The sequence below is a fragment of the Asterias rubens genome, chromosome 20 (assembly GCF_902459465.1).
Source record: "Asterias rubens chromosome 20, eAstRub1.3, whole genome shotgun sequence".
In the NCBI taxonomy this organism is placed as follows: domain Eukaryota; kingdom Metazoa; phylum Echinodermata; class Asteroidea; order Forcipulatida; family Asteriidae; genus Asterias; species Asterias rubens.
The window spans coordinates 8,499,069-8,518,353 of NC_047081.1; the positions used below are offsets into that span (position 1 = coordinate 8,499,069).

Below are 19,285 nucleotides of genomic sequence, written 5' to 3' on the forward strand. Positions count from 1 at the left end.
TTTGGTTACATTGTTACCAAAAATAGCGATCTTTTCTTAATTTGTACTTACGGCTTTTCATAGTTTTCCAATCTGGGTTGGCAAAAACTCGGGCTGTGACGTTGCAAAAGAAAGGTCTATACCAAAGGTGTCGAGACGTGTATTTAAAACCATTGAAATAACATTATGCTTATAAAATTTAACGTCAAGGTTTTACTCCGGTAATAAATACTTTTGAATTAAAAAAAATTGTACTTCAATCGTCAAACCCCCGCGGAATATAGGCCTACGCTGTGTTATAAGTTCCGTTGTGTTTTTGATCATTAAAACAAACATTACATCATGTAGCCCAACATAATATAATATAGCTCTATGATTAATAATTATTTTATAACAAAGTTCGAGATGAAACTTTTATAAACAGCGCCCTCTTTACGACATATAGTAGGTTATAAAACGATGTCTATCACCCAGACTTATCTTAAAGGTTTTAAGGGCAGCAATGGGAACGGGCACCGTGCCTTTTTAAAGTTTATTGACCCCCTTCCGTAAAGTTCGTGAATAGAGGTCACATGCATGATGCTGCACACACTATCTACTGTACTTCCCTTGAGAATGTGTAATAATAAATTCGAAAGGAACCACAGAGTACAGTCATCGTATTGTTTTGTAAAAAAAAATCTATTGTTCGCTGACCGGCAGTGTGGATTAGGAAATTCCTCTCCCTGTTCTTCCAGTGGTCACGAGTCAAAATCATGTAACACTACATTGTGTCTGTGTGGTACGGTTCTGTTCAAACTTGAATTATCAATTTTCTCCTTTCTTTGTACTGTCGACTGCGGGAGATTCCGACTGTGTAGTAGTCGTAACCATTTGTAGAGAAAATCAGCTATCTTATTTGAGAACACACAAACTGTAACGTACCAGATAATCAGGGGAATTGTTTCAGTGAAAATGGATGGTGTTACATCAGCAGATGTTGAAGAGGTGTTTTGGAAATACACGGTGAGTAAAATCATGGAAATCTGTCATTTTTTGTGTTTCAATTCTATTTCTAGGCATAATATTTGATTTCAATTCACTTTATTTCCAAATCCATATTGATTGAATGTTTTTTTTAAGAAGACCAAAATATGAAATGGACAAATCTGCATTATGCCTTACTGTAGTGTAGGCTTTAATGCACAGGAATGGATGCATTGCCTTTTTGTTAAAAACAATTATTTTATTTTTTAGTTTGGCATTTCCTGTCTACATTTTAAAAAGTAAGGAATGGACTGCCAATAACAATAGGATTTGTCACAAATGCTCTTGCACCAATCTTTATGAATTAAAGGAATATAAAAAGGACAAATTTTCACATCCAGCCACCACTTTTTAAGGGATTTATTTGAATTTTGTTAAAATGAATTAATGGATGTTGGACTTCATTTCCCTTTTGTTATAATGATATTATAAATAAAACATTCTTCTTTTAATTGTTTTCCTTCGTGCGAAGTTCTTAGTTATACTACGAACTAGCTCCATGGTTCCAGTGGAGAAACAACAAACTTTCACAGAGAATTTTTAGGCCAAAGTGACATTTTCAGATTCAGAGAACCGAGCATTAAAACTTGACGAGTGGACATTTATTTTCACTTTATGTCTTATTTTTTTCAACAGGAAGTTGCCAAACTCCATCTTGAAGATGCTCGTTTGAAGGTCAATGAACTTTGCTCTGATTTTGAGCCATGGCAACTGATTTCAATCAGTGTAGGAATTACGATAATCTTAGCTTGGTTCTACAATTGGCTGAGACACCCGCTTCGAAGTAAGTTGACTTGTTCAGTTTTGTTTTCTCAAAAAATTTACTTGTTGCTGTTTTTTCTGTCATCAGACTGTGATACTATTTTTATGGAAGCGTCATGGCCGTGCGGTTAAGAGCACCGAATTCAAACTCTGGTGTTTCTGATCAGCAGAGTGTAGGTTCGAAACCCCAGCCGTGACACTTGTGTCCTTTAAAAGCAAGACACAAAACCATTGCTTCGTCTTTCAGATGGGACGTAAAGCTGTTGGTCCCATATGTTGTGTAACGCATGTAAAACTTAAAAGAACCCAGTGCACTTTTCGAAAAGAGAAGGGGTTCGCACCGGTGTTCCTGGCTGTGGCTGCTGTATGCGCCGTAGAGCACCCTGTAAACCCTTATAAGGTTCTAAAAAATTGGGTCTCAAAATTAATCACTGCAATTACCTATCTTTCTGAAAGTTTGCAATATACTCAGCGCCTTTAGTACCTTGCTTGGTAGATACGTGCGCTATATAACACTTCGATATTATTATTATTACTAGTTGTGTACAACTTTTGACACTGTCTCAGGCCCGATACTTTGATTTATAGGGCAACAGGGGCGATTGCCTCAATGCATAGTATGTCATACTCCTAGAACCATGGAGGCTTGATCTGCGATCGTCTCCACCGGAACGAATGTCATAGTTCTAGGTGTAGTCATTGCCTGGTTGCCCTTGAAATGCTCCAGAAGAAACTTACAATTTCTTCAGTCATACGGTGCCCTTTATCGAGGAGAAAATGCCTTAGTGCCCTTGCCCTTTAAAACAAAATGGAGCATACAAGGCCTGCATTTAGGCCTGCTTGTCATCTTCTTTTCTTCTGAAGACATTCAGAGCGTACTGATCGAAATGTTGAGTTGTCAACCACAAGTTCTTTTTCAGAACCGACACTACTCAAAAGAGATTTACACATGGTGCTACTACAAACCTCACATTGGTTTTTTGTATAATTGATCCAGAAGATTCTTAACTCACAAAGTTTGCGCTTTTGATTTCATGACGTCCATTCACCAATTCTGACTTTATGCTTTGATTTGTGTTTCATTTTTTTTTTTCCCCCTAGCATTACCGGAGAGAATAAAGGCATCTTTCTTCAAGTTTTTTCGCAGCCTTCCTATCGTCAGATCTATGGTAGGTTTATCAATTGTTGTGGTGAGAATTAACAAACCGGATTAACTTTTGGTTTTGAGGGGGGGGGGGTATTGTTCACTAGACCACAGTTCCTTTAGTTTAAAACCTCACTGGACCAAGAGTATTTTTTAAGAAGACCAACAATATTTATTCTTTTTTTTTAAATGTTTGCTGAGGTTTTAGAATTTAAAATCTTAAAGGCAAAGTTTACCTTTGGTTTTGGAAGCCGTTCCAGTTTTTAAATCCTATATAAATGTAATTATACATTGTATAAATATTTAACCTGTGAAAATTTCATTCAATGAGTTGTTTTGGACTGCTTGCTGTTCCCCAATTAAAGACACTGGACACTATTGGTAATTGTCAAAGACCAGTCTTCTCACTTGGTGTATCTCAACATATATATGCATAAATTAACAAACCTGTGAAAATTTGAACTCAATTGGTTGTCAAAGTTGCGAAATAATAATGAAAGAAAAAAAACACCCTTGTCACACGAAGTTGTGTGCTTTCAGATGCTTGATTACGAGACCTCAAAATCTAATTCTGAGGTCTCAAAATCAAGTTCGTGGAAAATTACTTCTTACTCGAAAATTATGTTACTTCAGAGGGAGCCGTTTCTTACCATGTTTTATACCATCAACAGCTCCTCATTACCAAGTGAGGTTTTATGCTAATAATTATTTTCAGTAATTACCAATAGTGTCCAGTGCCTTTAAGTTCTAATTGCCATTCAGTTGAAGACATTCTGTGGACCTTGTTTCAATCCATTGGCTTAGAAAAAACTTTGGGTCCAGAATGCCCCCCAGTTGTGAACAAAATCCGGAAAGAGAACCCTGTGATGTTGTTACTTTGAGATTAATTTATCCCATCAATCACTCATAGATCCGGAAAGAAATTGAGAAATCAACTTACGCCGTTGCGCACAGCCTGAATAAGATGAAGCCAGGGGAGACGTACATAAAGACGTTACCTGAGAAAGGTTTATCGGAAGATAAAGTTCTCGAAAGAATCAAGACGGGATACCAAGCAATGGGTAAGATGATGACAACTTCATTTTATTTCATTTGTTCTGGTTGTGAAGTCACGGACTCTCAGAAAAGCAAAACTTAATAACTGTACTAGCCAAGAACCCAATGGAGAGGAGACAAGGAAGGAAGTTTCACTTTGAGATGTGGGAGAAAAAACCCCAGACAATTATTCCAGGAAAAAACCATGCAGTAGGCACTGAAAACCCAATCCACATAGTGCCCCCCCCCCCACGTGATCGGGTTTACTATCTTACTCAGTGATGAGGAATTTCAGACTTGTAGCTGAAATCAGACTTATTAAGTCAGCTTGGTGAAGAAAATCAGCTGATTTTGTCCACATTTAAAGAAAGCCTGCTCTTTGACCTTGACCTATTTCTCTAGTGACGAGGATACTGCTCTTAAAATGCTCGGTGAAATCTAAGCCACCAGGGGTTACCAAAAAGTGGAAATGCCATCATTTCAACATACCTTCTTAAATTTAAATCCTCATTTCAGACTTTTGTTGTTGTCTCTCACTCCTTCTAACTAGTTTTTCTTATTAATCCATTTTGTTTGACAGACGATATAGATTGGAAATCTGGCAAAGTGTCCGGCTGTGTCTATGGAGGAACAGACGATTTATCTGAGCTGTGCGCTAAGGTAATGTATTTTCCAAGTGCATGTTTGTGTCATCTTGAACAGAAATGCAAATGACAAAGCATCTCAAAAGTCAAAGGTGCAAAAGGGTTGCCCCTGTAGGCATTGCCCGCAATCCAGTGGAACGCAAGAAGGTTGTGCTGGGCCGTGACAATGTGTTGAATAACGTGAACAATCGTACTCAAGGAATATGCCTATATTATCATTCTGATTAATCATTCAGACCATTTCTGACAATGGGACAAGGCCAAGTAAATAATGAATGTGAATTTGACGTGACTTAAAATGATCTTCATCGTGGAAGTGTCGTGGCCGAGCAATTAAGAGCACCGAATTCAAACTCTGGTGTTTCTGATCAGCAGTGTTTCGGTTCGAATCCCCAGCCGTGACACTTGCAAGACATTTAACCATTGCTTCTTCCTTTGGATGGGACGTAAAGCCGTTGGTCCCATGTGTTGTGTAACCCTTGTAAAAGAACCCAGTGCACTTATCGAAAAGAGAGGGGGTTCGACCCGGTGTTCCTGGCTGTGGCTGCTGTATGCGCCGTAGCACCTTGTAAACCCTTATAAGTTGCTAAATAATTGGGTCTCAGAATTCATCACTGCAATAACCTATCTTTCTGAAAGTTTGTATATATACTCAGCGCCTTGAGTACCTTGTTTGGTAGATATGTGCGCTATATAAGACTGTGATATTATATATTATTAAAAATGATCTTCATTCTATCTTTTTTCTGTAAAGGTATATAAAGATTTTGCGTGGAGCAATCCACTTCACCCAGACGTGTTCCCGAGTATCCGCCGTATGGAGGGCGAGGTGGTAGCAATGTGCCTGTCCGTGTTCAATGGTGGATCAGACTCATGTGGAGCGGTAAGTTTCCTTCCACCCTACCTTAATAATGGGTGCGTTTGATTAGCTTCCCCGTGTCGACCCCATGGTGCTCGCTCGGGTGAGCCCCTGACACGAGCTAATCGAACGATCACTCACCCTCTCGTGGTGACGGCATGCACCTGGGGCCAGCCCCAAAGTGACCCATTCCACAAGCAGGCCAGCACTTGGGACTGACCCGGGTGAGCCCCTGGAATGAAGTCAAAGCTATTCGAACATACGGGGCACAGACCGGGGTATTCCAGGGGCAGACCGGAGTCGGCCCAGGGAAGCTAATCGAACCCACCCAATAATAATAACCAGTTTTTATAAAGCGCTTTTCACACCCGAAGGGCGTCTCAAAGCGCTTCCAACATTATTACCCCTGGTCACTGGGCCTTTATTCATTCCTTAAACCATCTCAGCTCCCTTGGGAGTATACAGCCTGTGCAACATTAATTATGCACTACTCGGCTAAATCAATCACAAGAACCATCTCTGCCCTCACAGGTACCCATTTACCCCTGTGTGGAGAGAAGCAATTGTAGTTAAGTGTCTTGCTCAGGGACACAAGTGTCGCGACCCTGATTCAAAACCCACACTCTGCTGAACAGAACCACCAGAGCTTGAGTTCGGTTCTCTTATCTGCTCAGCGACGACCCCCCTGGACAATGTGCTGTGGCGCAATTAGCTGGCAATGAAACCAGGAACACATGGGCGAACCACTTCTCTTTTTGATAAGTTCACTGGGTTCTTTTACATGCATTACACAACACATGGAACCAACAGCTTTACGTCCCAAGTGTCACGGCTGGGGATTCGAATCCAGGTGTCACGACTTGGGATTTCAACACACACTCTGCTGATCAGAAATACCAGAGTTTGAATCCGGCGCTCTTAAAGACAGTGGACACTATTGGTAATTGTCAAAGACTAGCCTTCACAGTTGGTGTATCTCAACATAGGCATAAAATAACAAACCTGTGAAAATTTGAGCTCAATCGGTCAACGAACTTGCGAGATAATAATGAAAGAAAAAAACACCCATGTCACACGAATTTGTGTGTGTTTAGATGGTTGATTGTGAGACCTCAAGTTCTAAATGTGAGGTCTTGAAATCAAATTCGTGGAAAATTACTTCTTTTTCGTATAATGGCACTTCAGAGGGAGCCGTTTCTCACAATGTTTTATACCATCAACCTCTCCCCATTACTCGTCACCAAGAAAGGTTTTATGCTAATAATTATTTTGAGTAATTACCAATAGTGTCCACTGCCTTTAACTGCTTGGCCACGACACGTCCACCTTAGTTATGATGTTGTATATGTATTTTTTTTCTATGTGTAGATGACGTCAGGAGGAACTGAAAGCATCTTAATGGCTTGCTTATCATGCAGAGAAAGAGCAAGAGACAGGGGCATTGAGTTTCCAGAAATGTAAGAGAAAATATTTTTAACTGACCACAAATAATTTTATCCAAAGATTTAAAAATCAGCCTTGGTGCAGACACCTTGTTATGTAATAAACCACAAGGGAAACTGACTGGGTAAATTAAACAATAATGTTTTTCATCCTTTACAATCCTGTAAAGTTCCTTTAAAGGCACTGGAAACTATTGGTAATTACTCAAAATAATTGTTAGCATAAAATCTTACTTGGTATTAACGGGCAATGGGGAGCTGTTTTTATCTTTCATTATTCTCTTGCAACTTCGATGACCAATTGAGCCCACATTTTCACAGGTTTGTTATGTTTTACTTATGATGGGATACACCAAGTGAGAACACTGGTCTTTGACAATTACCAAAGGTGTCCAGTGCCTTTGACATTTCTTTTCCTCATTGAATCTGTTACTTTTTCAAGAATAAAAAACCAGTCACTACCTTGTTTGCTTTAAACCTCTGGGTACATAATCCTCATGATGTGTTTTATGATTTTTCAGACTAGCGCCGATGAGTGTCCACGCTGCCTTTGACAAAGCCGCCCACTATTTCCACATGAGGCTGGTTCACGTCCCACTTGATAAGAAAACCCGTAAGGTTAACATCAAGGTAAGTCCAGAAACCAGACACATTTCCTGTTCGATAACAACTTCATGTTGGATGACGTGTTTATCAGCAAACTATTTTTTGACAGTTTTCTTTTTTTTTTTTTTTTTTTTACAGAATTTTTTTGTAACGCCCTGAACAACTTCGGACTTTCCTCAATATTTTTGCTGAACGCCTTAGGGCTTCCATTATCAAAATATTTATTTGCATAAAACCTTACTTAGTAACGAGTAATGGGGAGCTGTTGATAGTATAAAACATTGTGAGAAACGGCTCTCTCTGAAGTAACACAGTTTTGGAGAAAAAAGTAATTTTCCTCAAATTGATTTAGTAACCTCAGAATTAGATGTTGAGGTTTCGAAATCAAGCACAAGAAAGCACACAATTTTGTTTGACAAGGGTGTTTTTTCTTTCATCATTATCTTGCAACTTCGACGACCAATTGAGCTCAAAATTCACAGGTTTGTTGTTTTATGCATATGTTGAGATACACCGAGTGAGAATACTGGTCTTTGACAATTACCAATAGTGTCCAGTGCCTTTAAAGCAATCGCACAACATCGGTAAACAGTTATTGTCCAAAGGCCCGCACTTCGTGTATCACAACTTATATATAAAATAACAAACCTGTGAAAATTGAAGTTCAATCGGTCATCGGAGTCGGGAGAAAATAACGGGAAAACCCACCCTTGTTTCCGCATGTTTCGCCCCTGTCATGACATGTGTTTAAAATAAATCTGTTATTCTCGATATCGAGAATTGATAATTGTTTTAATTTTTCTCAAAAAGTAAACCATTTCATGGAATAATATTTCAAGGGAAGTCTTTCACCATTACCTTCTGTAAACCCTGTAAGTTATTTGTAAATCTGTGAACTTTTAATTTTTGTTCTGTTCAGAAAGTGTCCAATGGCTTTTAACAAGGTTAAAAAACTACCAGTTGTTATCTGCAGGTTCCATAGGTTGATACTGATTATAAGGCTATTTCAATCATGATCAAGTTGATTTCTTTTATCTTTGTTTAGATTTCACAAAGTCAACACGCATTTGGAACCAGCATACTTCCTATACCTCACTATCAAGGGAGTTAAACAAATGTTTAAAGAAGGGATATGCATTTTTAGATTATGACTCATATTACCTGACCTCAATGCTCATATCTAGGCAGTCTACTGATTTTCATCAACCATATGCTGTCGTACCACACTAACTCAAAAATGTGTCAAACATGAAGGGCCTAAGCTGTGGAATTCCTTGGATACCTCTTTGAAAAAAAATACAAAGTTTATTCTTATTGAAGCGGAAACTAAAAAAGCTCAATTAAACAGCAAATATTTATAAGCAGACTTTCTTTATTTCAACCTCAAGTTTACTTTATACTAGCTATGCCAATATTTAAGTAGTAATTTAGTTGTAATAGTGCGTTCATATTGTTGTATTGTTCTTTGTTTTGTTATTGTATGAGTGGGATCTCTACTCGACAAGCTGATGCTTCTATGAGACCTCCATCCTCACACAAAATCCTGTTGTACTTATGTCTTCCTTAATCATTATAATATAATGTAAATTATGTCACTTTTCTGTGTGTGTGGTAAAAATAAAGAAATGAATGAAAGTATCAATTCTTACAAAACTAAAATACTGGTGCTGCAAAAGACAGTTCCAAACATACAGAGTTTAAATTAGAAACATTTACAACTGAAAAAAATAGAAAACACTTTCATTCAAAACGTATTTGTTTACCATGACACAGTAAAAAATACTCAATTTCACCCAGAACACAGCCAAAGAAATGTATAGATTCAAATTAAATATGGTTTTAAAACCAAGTCCAAAGCAGTGATAACTTGAAGGAGGCAAAACCTAGAACATGAAGTACATCAAAAAAAAAAAAATAAGTGATGTAAGAAATTTTAAACATGGCGTTCCCCTTGCACTGCCCATGGAGGAAGTATTTTCTTCCTTCATGCACTGCCCATGCCAGGCTGTTATCTTAAGTTGTTTACAGAGGTGACTAACCACACTTCCAACGATTATGCAATTAGGGTTAATTTTTTATTACACAAGATTTAAAGGAGAGTATACCTCCGGTAATTACTACTTGGTAAAGAGCATTGGAGAGTTATAAAATATTGTCAGAAACGACCCCCTTTGAGCTATTATGTAGTTTTAGAGAAAGAGGTAATTCAATTTCACCCTAAATGTTGAATCTGAGAGGTTCTTCATGCACAAAACTCAGGCATCAGTAAACACAACCCTATGCAACAAGGTTGTTTTTTCCTCAGTAATTTCTTACTTAGGTGACCTATTGAGCCCAAATCATTGTTGAAGTCCAATCACTATAGTATTTTAGCCATGCATGGTGAGGTATCAATGTATATTCGGTTTGCGGTAACACCATGTGTATCAAACCCACTTTGTTGTGATTAGATTTTTTTTTTTTTTTTTGAACTAGGTCTTGTTTTTGTTTTTATTCTACTGCCGCGTAATAGATTTCAGAGTTCAAGAGACTACTTAATCTGAGTCCTGCTAATAAACTTCTACCAGGGCCCAATTTCATAGAGCTGCTTAAGCACAAAATTTTGCTTAAGCAAAAAAATCCTTGCTTAGTAAAATTAGATTACCGGTCAACACTCCACTCAATTGTTATGCTAAGTAAACAACAGCTAAATACCAGTCATAAGCGATGTATATGGCATGAAATTTTTGCCAGTAACATGTGAAAAATAATCGAGCTATTTTCGTGCTTAAGTAAATTTTTGGCTTAAGCAGCTCTATGAGATGGGCCCCTGGGCATAAGGTAGGAAATCAGCCGGGACTACTACTTTGGCTAAGTAGATCGAGGAGACTTCATGTTATTAACTTCACTACTGCGGAGTGAGTTCTTAATTGGTCTCAACGTTTTTCGACTAGCTGGCTCTAGATGATTCATAATTTGTTTGTGTTTTCTTCTCTGGTTGTCTAGGCAATGAAGCGTAGGATTAACAGCAAGACGTGCATGTTAGTTGGATCTGCACCCGCATTCCCATTCGGACTGTTTGATGACATCGAAGCAATAGCCGCTGTGAGTTCATACAATAACTAAAATAATACTTTGTCTGTCAGTTTTCCCCGCAGTTGTAGTTGCTCTTATGGATAGACTAGGCAAATGAGAGAATTAATATTAAATTTGTTTGGAACTGTTTTGTTTCTTTTTTCCCTTGTCAGAGCCGAAAGTAGGGTAATGATTTAGTGGGTGACAAGCGGTTGCATCAATTTCTTGGGAAGGGGGGGGGGGGGGGGGGCACATCTGGCCAATTAAAACTGAAGTTTCCATTTTTGCACAGCCACATTCATGGGCAGACGTTTTGTAACTCAAGCCTGTTTCACACAGGGTTTCTTGACGATGGTGGTTGGGAACGAAATCGCAACTGTGTAAAAAATTTGCAAATTTGCGTCATGTGATATGAATACGTGCGATGAAATCACCACGGACCCATGTTATAAACAACCGTGATCAAGACCTCGAAAAATCGCATCCCTGCTTAGAATCGCCGAGATTAGTGAGTGGGCCATAGAAATCAGTTGTAGGGGCACGTAACCCCCCTCTTATTACACCAGTATTTCTTGTTGAGAATTGTTCCTCCAATATATTTACAAAAATGTTGCCGCTGATTCTTTACAGTTGGGAGTGAAGTATGACATCCCTGTCCACACCGACGCTTGTCTAGGAGGGTTCCTCATTCCGTTTATGGAGCAGGCCGGATTTCCCGTTCCCCCGTTTGACTTCAGGTTGAAGGGAGTTACAACTATATCTGCCGATACCCACAAGGTTGGTTTAAAAGAGAGAAAACTGGCAGACATTTCTGATGCTCTGTCTGAAATTACTTCTTCAAATTTCCTCTTGTACAGGGAATGTTTTATGTTGCTTAGTTCGTGTAGGCTATAATCATTACTTGCTAATCCTCCAATCAGATTCGCAGAATGGAGTGGTGATAACAAATCTATATTGCACAGCTAATATCACTACCTGCATCTTGTGTGTTCTATGGTCGCGCGGCAAGTTTGCTTCGGCCTCGTTGGATATGGGACGCAGAAGCGCTATATTTTTCCCTATTCCACTCGCGCTTGTGTGATAACTTGTATTATCATAGTACTAAACCATAAGGGACTCGCGCTTATTCTTAAGCTCTTTGTAGAGTTGCCCACCTGGGCCCAATTTCATAGAGCATAAAAAATTGCTAAGCCCAGAAAAAAACTGGTTATCTGCCACAGTTCCATGTTGCAACTGGTGCCCCACTCATTTTTTTGCTTAGCAGTCTTTTCTGCTTATCAGCTTTACAAAGATGGGCCCAGGCTAGTAAACTGTGTTTTACTTGCCCCAGGAAGTTTTTAGTAACCCAGATTTTTAACATGTATCGTATTAAGCAATAGATACATTATGGCACTAAATATGAAATCTATTAGAACTTGTGTGTATGTAAGCGTGAATAACCGAGTATTTGAAAAGTTACAGTCGCGACTGGATAGCAATCAATAGTCGGGACTTTGACACCAGTTAGTCGCCCTGTTCTCAAAGGCATATCTTAGACCTCGTCACTAGTCTCTTTTTTTATCCCTTCATCATTACTCTCTTTTTTATCCCTAAATATTACTGTTTTCTTTGTCAGTATGGATTTGCGCCTAAAGGCTCCTCAGTGATCCTATACAGCAACATGGAAATGAGGCGTCGTCAGTTTTTCGTGGCTCCTGACTGGATGGGAGGCATCTACGCATCACCCTCAATCGCAGGTAAAAACATTCACAGATGCCGAATATTATTTTATTCAAGAAGTTGGCATAAAGCTGACCAAATATGCTGGGAAAGCATGATATTTCACAGAGGCAATGAAGGCGATTGCCTCCGTGCCCCCTGCACCTCAGGTCACCCCCAAGTGACCCACTCCACAAGCAGGGCACTGGGGGCTGACCCAGGTGAGCCCCGTCAAAGCATTTCGAACATATCGGGGCAGACGGGGGTCGACCCAGGGAAGCTAAACGGACGCACCCATTGTCTTCATTGGGTTCTTGGCTAGTAAAGTGATTGAGTTCGCTTCTCTGAGAGTCCTTGGCTTCACAACAAGAATCAATAAATGAAAATCTAAAATATCTTCTCTTCCTTTGAGACATAACTTTGTTCTTCAGGGCATAGGGTATATTAGATAGTCAATCCATAATTAAGAATCAAGATTTGGGGTGGGTCAAAACCATTTTAAAAAAAAATACATTGTTGTATTATTTAATCCCTGATGTTTCTGAATGGCTCTACAATATGTGCCTTCAGTTCTGCAAAAGAAATGTATATGTTTAAATGTATATTCAACATTTGTCTTTTCTAATGTTTTTACTTTTACTTTAAAACTATGTTGAAGACTCACTTATTGAAGTCTTTGTAGTCACCCCACTCCATGCACTCAAGCTTGTTATTTTCTGTTAATTGTTTTACTTTCTTATGTTTATTTCTACTTATGTTTTGATTATATTGTATAAATTTTGTTCTTTGTATGTTGTGCTGTTGCCGTGGTTTATTATACAAAGGCACCAGCACCATAGTGCTTTAGAAACGTAGTATTCAGCGCGGTAATAAATACATATTATTATTATTATTATTTTTATTATTATTAATATTATTAATTGTAGAATCTATTCTGTAGGATATTTTACAACATAGTACGTAGGCCTATATTTTATTTAGCTTTTGTTTCTATTGTTAGGGGCATTGAGGAATCTGTGATTCGCAATGCGCTTTACCAATGCTGTTTATTTTTATCGATATTAAATGTTTGTTTTTTTTGTTGGCCATTCACAGGAAGGAATGTAGGCCTATATTTTATTTAGCTTTTGTTTCTAGTGATTAGGGGCATTGAGGAATCTGTGATTTGCAGTGCGCTTTATCAATGCTGTTATATCGATATTAAATGTTTGTTTTTTGTCGTCCATTTACACAGGAAGCCGTGCCGGAGCAATAATCGCAGCATGCTGGGCTACAATAATGTACATGGGAAAGCAAGGATACGTTGACAGCACTCGCAAAATCATTCAAACCACAAGGAACATGATCACAGAGTAAGAATCTATCCCCACCCATCGTGGTTTTTGTTTTCTTTTTTACTGCACTGTAAATTGATGCCTTTCCAAAAAACTACGTTACTTCAGAGGGAGCTGTTCTCACAATGTTTTATACTATTAACAGCTCTTCATTGCTCGTATCCAAGTAAGTTTTTTTTTTTTTTTTTTTTTTTTTTTTTGAGTAATTTCCAACAGTGTCCACTGCCAATAATGTTTTTTTTTTTGGTTTTTTTTTCTCATCTAGATTGAAAAAAGTTGAAGGAATCTTCATCTTTGGTGAGCCTGAAGTAAGCGTCATTGCAATCGGATCCAATGATTTTGACGTCTATCGTCTTTTCGGTGATTTGACCAAGCGAGGTTGGAGCCTGAATAATCTGCAGTTCCCGCCAAGGTCAGTTGTGAGGTCATTGTAAGCTTGACCATGTTTATTTTGTGTTACCCACACCCTGCCGACTCTCTGGCAGTAAAATATCATCCACTTTGTATTTTTTTTCTAATAAGGGAATAAAGGTTATTAGCTTTGGTTTTAACCTTATAAACTAAATGTGTTTAAAGCCATTGGACACTTACGGTAAATAGTATTGTCCAAGGCCCACACTTGGTGTATCACAACTTATGTATAAAATAACAAACCTGTGAAAATTTAGGCTCGATCAGTCATCAGAGTCGGGAGAAAACAACGGGAAAACCCACCCTTGTTTCCGTACGTGTTTAAAATAAATCCAGAATTCTCGATTTCGAGAATTGATGATTGTTTTTAATGTTTTCTCAAAAAGTAAAGCATTTCTTGGAATAATATTTCAAGAGAAGTCTTTCACCATTACCGTCTGTAAAGACTGTAAGTTATTTGTAAATCTGCGAACTTTTAATTTTTGTTCTGTTCAGAAATTGTCCAATGGCTTTAGGTACTGTATACTCGGTACTTTCCGAGCTCTGTGAAAAAAAAATCACAGGCCTTTCCAACACTAGGGCTATGTCTTAGCAACTAGACGTCCGAGATTGCCAAGTAACAACAGGCAGTTTGAATCCTTTTTTTTTAGCAGCGGGTACTGCAATGAGAAATAAAGGTTGTTGGTGCAGTTTGTATGGATTTCATGCAAATAATTTTGCATATTTTTGAGGTCCTGGTAAATGGAGTTTATTGGTCAAGCGTGGTCAACAAAGTAATGGTTTGAAAAAGAAAAAAAACGATCACCTTCCAATTTTAGTCTGTTTTCTGATATTGTTGCATTTTTTAAATGCTTAAAAATTGTGCTGAAATGGCCTGAAATGTTGTTTAGAGCCTTGTGTAAAATATACACCACGTGTAAATATATGTAGGCCAGTCCTTGTATTCTATTAAGTATTCCTACTTTTTTCCCAAGGACCAAATATCAAGCCTGTAATTTGAATTTAATTGAAATCTTGCTTTTGTGTTTGCTTTCAGTTTCCATTTATGTTTGACCCTGCGTCACACCACACCGGGCGTGGCTGAATCGTTTATCAACGATGTCAAGACGTGCACAGCAGAGTTATTGACTGACCCATCTGCAAAATGTCAAGGCTCGGTAAGACTTTGTGATTTTTGTGTTTAGTATAAAACAGAGAGTTATTTCAACTTTATTCCACTGACTGCATCTCTTTGAAACAACTTGCCTGTTGGATATTTCCCTCCGTCAAGAACTAAACAATATTTTGTGAGGTAATTTTCCCAGCTTCTGACTGCCCCCCTTCCAACCAAAGAAATTTATAACAGGTTTGGGTGCGGCTAGCGCACTCTGTGCTGAGACATATTATAATAAATTTTTACAAGGGACACGCTGTTTTAGTGGTGTTGTAAAAAGTAAAGGTTTGCGCTTGCACGTTAAAGCCATTGGACACTTTTGGTAAACTGTATTGTCCAAGGCCCACACTTCGTGTATCACAATTTATATATAAAATAACAAACCTGTGAAAGTTTAGGCTCAATCGGTCATCGGAGTTGGGAGAAAATAACGGGGAAAACCCACCCTTGTTTCGGCACGTTTCGCCGTGTCATGACATGTGTTTAAAATAACTCCGTAATTCTCGACAACGAGAATTGATAATTGTTTTAGTGTTTTCTCGAAAAGTAAAGCATTTCATGGAGTATTATATCAAGAGAAGTCTTTCACCATTACCTTCTGTTAACCCTGTAAGTTATTTGAAATCTGTGATCTTTTTTTTCCTGTGCCGAAAGTGTTTAATGGCTTTAATCTGGAGATTTTAGGTTCGATTACTTTGTATATTCAATTATTCCTTTTCTTTTTTTAAACCCAAATGTCCACTTTCCTCTTTTTTTTACACTGTAGGGATTGAGTAGAAAAAAAGCAAAGCACTAAATGTGTCGGCATTTGCAATCAACATGACTGGACAACAACTAATGGTCAATCAAACAATTATTGAACACTTGATTTGACCTATTGAATTTGTCGTTGTTTTTACGCCAGTTTGAATTTGTTGTTGTTAATGTTTACACCATCAGGCTGCTGTGTACGGCACCTCCCAAGGCATTCCAGATCGAAGCATCATCACGGAAGTCGCCAAGTCTTTCTGGGACGCTTGCTACAGTACGGAAGATCTTGAGCCTGCCAGTAATGGCCACCACAAGTAATTACCATACCATGTGATACAACCTCATGAATAATCATTAGGCCTATAATGATCATATCCATTAAGGCTCGCCCACCTTGCACAGCGCATCAGCATAACTCCCTGGATGTTAGCATGTTAGAAGTTTGTTGCGCTATTTTTTCCGCGCGGGCATGTTTGCTGCTGGTCGAAACGTTTTTTTTTTTTTATTTTTTATATGCAAGTCGCCTGACACACAAGGCCTGAAGGCCACTTCAAGGTGTGGGCTACAATTGTTATTTCCAGAGGCCGTTGCCACCTACTCCTAGGGCTGAAACAGGGTTACCCCTTTTACAGTCCATACGAATTGGTCAGGCTGAGTGAATCAGTCCATTTTTTTCAAAGGGGGAGTGCTTCAGTAATCTGCTCTCACGCAATGTGGAGACAGAAGAAGCATTATGGCAAACTTGGTTTCAGACATTTCTTAATTTAGTGGATCGTTACTCTTGTGGTCATGATATTTTGTTAAAGGCAGTGAACACTATTGGTAATTACTCAAAATAATTATTAACATAAAACCTTATTCGGTAACGAGTAATGGGGAAAGGTTGATAGTATAAAACATTGTGAGAAACGGCTTCCTCTGAAGTAACGTAGTTTTAAAGAAAGAAGTAATTTTCCACGAATTTGATTTTGAGATTTAGACCTCTGATCCCTAGTTACAGGCCTCTGACTAGCAAACCTTCAACAAAAATATTGAAGCAATAGGTTAGGGTGACTACCAACATGAGGGCTAGATATTTCAGTTGGTAGATCACCGGCAGGTTAATCCGGAGGTTGCAGGTTCGAATTCCACTCAGGGAAATATGTCTTAGTTTAAACCCAAGTTATTTAAAATTTGCCCAGTCACTTTCCTTTGTGGTTTAATACTTTAAAGCCATTATACACTTTCGGTACAGAAAAAAAAAAAAGTTCCCAGATTTAAAAATAACTTACAGGGTTTACAGAAGGTAATGGTGAAAGACTTCTCTTGAAATATTATTCCATGAAATGCTTTCCTTTTTTAGAAAACATTAAAACAATATCAATTCTCGATAGCGAGAATTACAAATTTATTTTGAACAGATGTCATGACACGAGGAAACATGCGGAAACAAGGGTGGGTTTTCCCATTATTTTCTCCCGACTCCGATGACCGATTGAGCCTAAATTTTCACAGGTTTGTTATTTTATATAGAAGTTGTGATACACGAAGTGTGGGCCTTGGACAATACTGTATACCGAAAGTGTCCAATGGCTTTAAACATTAGATATATGACAAAAATTGTTTTGAAATGTTTTAATTTTTAACTTAATAATTGTTTCATTTGTAGAATGTAGATCTGGCACCAAAAACTTGTTGTTTATCTCATACGAAAAGAAATAGCTGTATTTCCTTTTTTTTTTTCTGTAAAGTTATATATAATCTTGACCTTTGTTAATTGGGTGCCCCTTTCAAAGAATGACCAATACTAAGGCCGTGTCCGAAACGACGACTTCGGCTACAGCTACGTCTAGATCAGCGCGTCTACCAGTGTTGAAGAATAGGCAGACGCGCGCGATCTAGCCGTAGCTGTAGCCGAAGTCGCCGTTTCGGACACGGCCTCATTCAAAATCTTGCACCAGACTATCTGCTCCTTTTATGGCTTATGTTGATATAATTATAAAGATAAGACATATAACGGGGTGTCGTGGCCGAGTGTATAAGAGCACTCAACTCAGCTCTGCTGGTTCTGTTCAGCAGAGTGTGGGTTCGAATCCCGGTCGTGACACTTGTGTCCCTGAGCAAGACACTTAACTATAATTGCTTCTCTCCACCCAGGGGTTAAAGGGTGTTCTGTAAGGGCAGAGATGGTTCTTGTGGTTGTTCTATATCTACCTCCATGGTTTAGCTTAGTGCGCTACATATTTGGCGGCACAGGCTGTATACTGCACAGGGAGCTGAGATGGTTTAAAGAATGAAATGGCCCAGTGATCAGGGGTAATAATGGTGGAAGCGCTTTGAGACATGGTTTATAAAGCGCTATACAAAAGCAGATTATTATTATTAATAATATTAATTTATTGAACTTCTTATTGCGCTCTCCCCAGGACCAGCCTGTTCGAGAGTGCATAACAATTAAACACAATTTCCAGTAAAAAAATTATTATTATTATTATAAAACAGTCAGTCATATGATAAGGAGCTCTAGCCCTGTGGGAATTTTATAATAACCTGTGAATTGATCAATGCAATTATAAATACTAAATTTAATTATGCAAATATATTGGAGGATTATGGTTAGGTAAAATCAAATGAATCGCACTGTTAAGAGATTTTACTTATTCGACATTCTCAAGTAAGTTAGAAGTTTATGTTAAGAAAAATTGTTTAAGAATTATTTTGGTACGTTTCACTTTTGTTTGCAGTTGGTTGATATGTAGATTTTTATTAGTTGTTAAAATTGTGAATTATTTGTGTGTTTTGTTTAAAAAGAAGATGCATTCGGAAAAGATATGATACATGATGAACATGTATGTGCAACTAAGGCATGTTGATTATTTGAAAGGTATACAGGATTGAAAAAAGACTAATGAAGCATAATTCAAAAAATAATTTTTTAGAACAAAACCAAATCATAAGATAGTGTGTATAATCATTCATGTTTACAGTCAGTTGCGATTGCGAAAATACATTTGTTGACAATTCTTTAAGAAAAAATATTTCAGTAGAATTCGTGTACAATTTTTGTTATTATTACATAACATTATTTTGTAATTAATGTAGACTGATTTTGATACTAATGGGAGAAGGGGGGGATGTGTTGCATGTGAGCCAATCAAACTTTCCCTGGGTTCGCATCTGTTTGAGCATTGTCATAATCAACCATTACTTTTATCAGTCAATATTTTATGTCTGCACTTCTGGTAAACTTTGGTTGGAGTTGTCAAAATAAAATATGCTGAAAACATTTTGATGTCATGTTTATGTGTTTTAGGTTCCTGTGGTTAATGTCAAGATGTGACTCTTACTTTAACAACATTAATTGTTCATTGATTCACTGCTTATTCTTTCCACAGGACAAGTCCAAAGG

The 19,285-nt window shown here is 38.0% G+C and overlaps 1 protein-coding gene across 1 annotated transcript; it reads left to right on the forward strand.

The window, feature by feature from the left end:
• The first annotated feature begins 604 nt into the window (after positions 1 to 604).
• LOC117304112 (sphingosine-1-phosphate lyase 1-like) lies at positions 605 to 16,457 on the forward strand. The gene is made up of 15 exons (XM_033788611.1): positions 605 to 984; positions 1,642 to 1,789; positions 2,869 to 2,936; positions 3,822 to 3,972; positions 4,527 to 4,606; positions 5,345 to 5,473; positions 6,818 to 6,906; positions 7,413 to 7,521; positions 10,483 to 10,581; positions 11,182 to 11,328; positions 12,167 to 12,287; positions 13,484 to 13,601; positions 13,849 to 13,995; positions 15,031 to 15,151; positions 16,087 to 16,457. Exons 1-15 carry the CDS (start codon positions 934 to 936, stop codon positions 16,213 to 16,215), a joined length of 1,707 nt encoding a protein of 568 aa, XP_033644502.1. The 5' UTR covers positions 605 to 933; the 3' UTR covers positions 16,216 to 16,457.
• Positions 16,458 to 19,285: the final 2,828 nt, after the last annotated feature.

Bases quoted from the DNA above. Each gene is read 5' to 3' on its own strand.
- LOC117304112 (XM_033788611.1), top strand. From the start codon at position 934: ATGGATGGTGTTACATCAGCAGATGTTGAAGAGGTGTTTTGGAAATAC. The intron at 13,602-13,848 runs GTAAGAATCTAT...TTTCTCATCTAG, and splicing joins ACAAGGAACATGATCACAGA to ATTGAAAAAAGTTGAAGGAA. The intron at 15,152-16,086 runs GTAAGACTTTGT...TTACACCATCAG, and splicing joins CTGCAAAATGTCAAGGCTCG to GCTGCTGTGTACGGCACCTC.